Genomic DNA, 5661 nt, shown 5'->3' with positions numbered 1-5661 from the left:
AGCATGAGCAGCAATACGGACTGAGGCCCATAGACTCGTATGTTAAAATTTCCCGTAGACTTTGTATAGGACTGTTTGCCATAGACTGTATGTTATAACGATCCCGTAGACTTTGTGTAGGACTGTTTGCCATAGACTTGTGTGCAGGACTGTTTGCCATAGAAATGTATGGTTAAGGCAAAACGGAACCACTGCTGGGCGGGTGGCAGTTAGCGCTGACTTCCAGCAAAATACTGAAATTTAAAATTCAAATTTTAAAGTATGCGGTGAGTTCGCTACTTGTGATTTTGTGTTGGTTCTTGATTAGTGTGACAGTTTTGTTTGCTGATTTCTGTTCTTTGCCAGACTGTTTCTGACCCCATGATATCAGCTGCAGTAGTTTTTGTGGAAACTGATTGCGTGTTTCCATTGGTTGTGCTGCTGGAAGCATTCTCCCATTTGGATACTCAGACGCAGACGGGATTACGCAGTTTCTAGCGTGGAACTTCATCGTGGAATCACCTGTGTTGACGGCCTGCATCGTTGTTTGTTGTTGTGCCGCCATATTGTTTGCTTTAGGCAAATATTTCGCGGCCACCACCGAATTTTATCTGTGCTGTTGTTTTGCAGCGTCGTTGTGATCGGTGCAGACGGTTAACTGCGTGGCCTCTCCTTCACACACGTTCCTCATCCTTCCCGAATTTCTCCTCGCCTTCCAGAAACCACTCAACGAAAGGTAAGCCGCCTTGCTTTGCATGTGGTTTGTGTTCAACTATTTTAACACTGATGGATTTGTGGCAAGTGCAAGTGGAGTGCTGTTGCCGCATTTCGTATCTTTATATTGTCTCATATTTAATATGCGTTCTCATGTTCTCTCATGTTTTCTTATTTTTTCTCATGTTTTCTTATGCTTTCTCATGTTTTTTATGGTTTTGTTTTGCAGAAATGTTGACAGTCGAGGTAGCTGTTCCTTTCAAGAACTCCACCGTCAAAATCGGAGTGGAAGGTTCCTACACGGTAATTCGGGAACCGAAACAATTCAGTTTATTGTTTGACGCTGATTTTCATGGTGTTGTGGCCTTTGTAGTTGGAGCAGATTCGGAACATGATTTCTGCAAAAATTCAGGCTCCTGTTGAGTCGATCAAGATTGGCGGTGAGAAAACTCGAAAGTCAAAGTAGTCCACGTGCTATTTCTTTACATTTCTTGTAGAAGTAACGCACAACAAAAACTGGACGACGACGAGGCTCCATAAGACTCAATTTGCGCCGGGCATGGTCTTAACTGCCTTTGCGACGCCATATGGACGCCATAGCCCAACAGATTTCTCTCCAGCTCCAGTCAGTCCTGCGCCATCGGCCTCCGTCTCGGCCCCTGCTCGGGTCTATCACCTGGTCCATCCGTACCGCTCACCGTCACACGCCAGAGCTTCGGCAGGGTCCATCCCGTTGGCACGCTCGCTTTTAGCAGGAGCCCGAGCCAAGTCCCGAACCGTGTCTAACGCTGCTTCCACGGGGAGCCGGCCGAGCCCCCCGGTAAGCGTCATGGAGTCTCCGCCGGCACCGGCACCGTCACGCAGCCGTTCACCAGCAGAGTCCGTAGCTAGCCGTACACGCAGCGCTCGAGGGCATTCGCGTATCAATGGGTGAAAAACAGACCGTCCCCATTCTACCAACAAACTGCTGTTTACATCTGTTTTGTTCCGTAGGTCGACTTCTGTTCCGGCGTCGGTTGTTCCGATGCGTGGACGGCGTGCTGCTACATCACCGCCCGCAGCGCAGCCCGCGAAACGACGACAATCAAAGCGCAACAACGTTTCATACGCCCGGTCGCTCGCCACGGATCCATCCCTGTCAACGGCCACTGAACCAGCAGGTTCTGCCACCGCTCCAGATGGCGATTATCCAGTCGACAAAGTCGAGACAATGACGATCGACCGCAAAACTTTTTACGTTCTGTCCTGGACAAAGTGCCTCGCCGACCCTCAGGACTACCATGGAGACCAGGTCTTTTTCGAGAAGTCCACGGCCAAAATCGAGGATCTGGTGGACCTCCGGCGAGAAGGAACGGGTCGAGATGAGGTGAATCTCTTTTGCAGTACTACGACTAAAACCCACTCGGTGACCCCCTCGGAAACGGTTCCGGGTTTGTTTACGGAGCCATTTCCGAATACCCACTCGGAAACCCCCTCCGATGACCTTTCTAATCTATTTATATCCGATCTTGTTGTTTTACAGATTGCTAGGGAAACCGAAGCCCGGAAAAAGCGCGTTGCCCATCAAGGCTCTCGATTTTTTCAGTGCCCATTCTGTTTGACCGTATCCGGTACGATCGGGCACCCAGACAATATGGTGCGACATGTGGTCGGTCAAGAGGGCCCAAACGGGATGCACTATCCTTGCGAAGGTTTTCGTCTCGGACCCTATCGCAAGTACTACCTTGCGGGGATATTTCCCCTGAAAGTTCCTTACCCTTTTGCGTACAAAGACAAGGACAACAATCTTGTCAGACCAGGGACTCGGCACTGGCCACCGCTTGCAAAGAGGGCTTTTATCTGGTTGCATCCGGATGATGAGAAGGAAGGGAATCTGGTGCGACGCAGTCTGAAGGACCTTGACCAAGCGGGCGAGCAGGGCGCGTCGGACGATGAGGATGGAGAGGAAGATGACGAAGTGGCCGAGTCTGACGATGAGGATGGAGCGGAAGAGGACGGGTTGGCCGAGTTGGACGACGAGGATGGGACGGAAGAAGAGGAGGAAATGGCCGACGAAGGCGAAGTGGCCGGGGAAGACGGAAGTGCCGAGGAGGACGGGTCGGACGATGACGGCGACGCGGACGAGATGGACCTAGCGGCCGGAGCGGACGAAGTGGCCGAAGCGGACGTGGAGGAAAAATCGGATGGAGGCGTTGGACGGTCGGGAGGCCAGGGGCGAGGCCCGCACGGTGGACGACGAGGAGGGGCGGTCGCGGTGGTCTGCGTGCTCGACCTCAGCGGAAGTGAAAAGAAGTTGGTTGCGTGTGAGTGCAACAACTCTAGCCATGACTTTTTGTATATTCTTTTGTTTTGGTTCATCCCGTGTCTTTAGGGAATCGTTAAACTGTATTGCTTCTTCCTTAAAACATGTTGTCGTTGGGCCAGTAAAGTTTGGTCATATAAACCGTCTGTTTTGTTTGTAAACCGAAGAAACTGCATGAGACCATACTGTGAACGTAATTATTAAAATGAAATACAAAGCAGTCTCAAAACAAAAAGTCCTGAAATAAGCATTTTGAAAATTTAACAGAACAAACGCTCAAAAAATCAAGCTGCATTGATTTTGTTCGCGCCTTTCGTCTTAAATGCACCCGTCACTAATGTGACGTAACGAACCAATAGCAGAAGAGAAAAGGGGCGGAGCGAGCGCAACTCAGCTCCCACCACACAATATCTTGAGAACCAGAATTCGAGTTTCGCTCAAGTTCTCCATTCTGAATTCATTGCAGCCATAACCGGTAATCTTTACGATGGATGACTCTGAAATTCCTGATTTTTTTGATTCTGACTTTGACAATATTATTAGCATACAACAGCCTGAACTTGGTAACAATCCTGTGGACGCTGATCAGCAATATGCATTTGATATGCAGCAGATGTTTGCCGAACTTGCTGAAAATGCTGAGAACTTTCCAAGTACGAGCGATATGCCGGCATCTGTGGAAGTGATGCAGACTGGGTTTGCTGCAGTAGCTGATGATTTCGGTAGCGGGATGCAGTGGGATCAGTTGTTTGCCATATTGGGACCAACGTCAAATGAAGCACCTGTTGCTGACGGTATGAAACACATTTTGCTTGGTACCCTAACGACAGCTCGATTTGTCAAGTTTTCTCGTCACGGTAGATTTATTACTACTCTAGTTCACTGATTTGTAGAGGGAGTGGGTGTTGCGGGTACTATGCTGTTTGGGAAGACCACGCTGCTGCATATTGTGAGAGACAACCGAAACGAAGCGCACACTGTACGTCTGGAAACGCCCAGAGATAACGTGGAGATCAGCAGCGATCAATTCGTAGCGTTTTTGGAGTACATGCTGTCCTACCAGAGCAAACTTGATTCGCGAAACGCATCACCGAATCCCGTTCAAGAGAAGCGCCCATCGTCAGACTTTCAATGGGACGTCTTCGGAAAACCTTTGCGCGGGGGCTTCAGAAAACAATTCTCCGGAAAGAAAGAAGTTACATTCCGCATCGAGATCGCTGCCACCTGCTTTCGCACTATTCGCATGGAAGTCTTCAAGAACTTTCGGCTTGCGACTACCGACAAGCTTCTTACACTACTGAGCAGCTTTGTGTCGGTCATGAACCGCGGCTCGGCGGGTGAGTTATGTACAATTTTGCTTATTGATTATCTATATCTCCGTGTTTTTGCAGAATTGCCGATGTGGTTTTGGGACCAGTACATGGTCGAACTGAATCGCGAAATCCAGCTATTTCTGCCGGACTTTTCGAAGCAGGATCTACAACTCCGTGTGAAGGAACAGCTTCTTAAACAACTGCCTAAATGTTGTTACTATGGGATTCTGTTTAAGTATTCCAGTTTTTTGAGAGATTACAATTTGCGACAGTTATGGGATCTACGAACGACAGTATTGAAGCAATTTTTGCATAAAGTAGAGATGTGAATAAATCATGACAGCGTGCCGCTCATTTTATTTTTAAACAGCCGACCCCTCAAGGGACCCCTCGGTATTTTCAAGTACAAACATTCATAAATCTCAAAAATATCAGCTGATGAACTAAAACTAGTTGCTTTGAAAGTGTCGACTTTCACGTCCCGCCATGCTGCAAAATGCAGTCATTAGTTTCTCTTAAAACAATGAACGGTTTCGGCTTACCGCGGTCATATTGCGGACAGTCTGGTTCCAGTGGTCTGTCTGGAGTACTTTTCCAAATGCATCCAGAATTACAAAAAACGTAAACATTACAAACAACAAAAAGTAGAAAACTGCGACAACAATTTTCTCAGCCGCTTTTCACGGCGATTCATGTCCGGCATCATGGCTTGAGGTTAGCCATCGCTGAAGATTTTGTAAACACGATTCAACATGAGTGAGCTGTGGGGTGGGCTTAAATGTATGGAAAAGAAAATTGTCACAGGAGTAACGTGTGAAAAAAGAGTTTAAATGCGTAGCACAGAGATGATATAAAATCCTTGATCCGGGCATAGTGAATCTTCATTTTCGTATTCAGGTTTCTTATGCAATGGAGTCTTACGGTACATGTGCCTACAGCTCAGTCGAAAGCCGTCTGCTGACATATCCAGTTGAAAAGTTTAATTCTCACGTCCGTATTCCCCGTCGGTTGGCCGAAGCCGGTTACATCTACGTGCCCGACCAGGGTTGTTTCTGCGTCAAGTGTTTCTGTTGCGGTCACCGTCTGGCGTCCGCCGACTGGGGCGACGATTTCTGGAAGGAGCACGCGACATACAATCCGGACTGTCGGTACTTGCAAGCCCTGCGACCGGCGTACGCGGCGAAGCTTCGGGATCTGAACCAATATTGGCAGGAGTACTAACTGAATGTGCGTTTTGATTGTGTTGATCCCAACGGCAGTGCTTTGATGAACTTTCATACAAATGCTTCCGTATAATCCTCGGATGGCGCACTACCTTGCCCGTCTAAACAGCTTTAACCATGTCAAGAACTG

General features: G+C 48.3%; 1 protein-coding gene across 2 annotated transcripts; it reads left to right on the top strand.

Annotated features, from left to right (window-relative positions):
• Positions 1–304: 304 nt before the first annotated feature.
• On the top strand, positions 305–3182 carry LOC129602536 (uncharacterized). Of its 2 annotated transcripts, XM_055501578.1 has the most exons (7): positions 305–524; positions 610–715; positions 923–996; positions 1067–1133; positions 1191–1623; positions 1687–2059; positions 2216–3182. In XM_055501578.1, exons 3-7 carry the CDS (start codon positions 925–927, stop codon positions 3062–3064), a joined length of 1794 nt encoding a protein of 597 aa, XP_055357553.1. In that variant the 5' UTR covers positions 305–524; positions 610–715; positions 923–924; the 3' UTR covers positions 3065–3182. The 2 variants fall into 2 exon arrangements, with proteins under 2 accessions (XP_055357553.1, XP_055357551.1); XM_055501576.1 differs by lacking the exon at positions 305–524 and having other exon boundaries at positions 556–715.
• Positions 3183–5661: the final 2479 nt, after the last annotated feature.

The sequence above is a fragment of the Paramacrobiotus metropolitanus genome, unplaced genomic scaffold, assembly GCF_019649055.1.
Source record: "Paramacrobiotus metropolitanus isolate TYO unplaced genomic scaffold, Prichtersi_v1.0 Parri_scaffold0000582, whole genome shotgun sequence".
Taxonomy (NCBI): Eukaryota; Metazoa; Tardigrada; class Eutardigrada; order Parachela; family Macrobiotidae; genus Paramacrobiotus; species Paramacrobiotus metropolitanus.
The sequence above is the reverse complement of the archived record's forward strand: the minus strand, read 5'-3'. Positions and strand labels throughout refer to the sequence as shown.

Coding starts and splice junctions, on each gene's coding strand:
- LOC129602536 (XM_055501578.1), top strand. CDS start 925: ATGTTGACAGTCGAGGTAGCTGTTCCTTTCAAGAACTCCACCGTCAAA. Junction 1,134..1,190: donor TGAGTCGATCAAGATTGGCG/GTGAGAAAACTC, acceptor CATTTCTTGTAG/AAGTAACGCACAACAAAAAC. Junction 1,624..1,686: donor GGGCATTCGCGTATCAATGG/GTGAAAAACAGA, acceptor TTTGTTCCGTAG/GTCGACTTCTGTTCCGGCGT.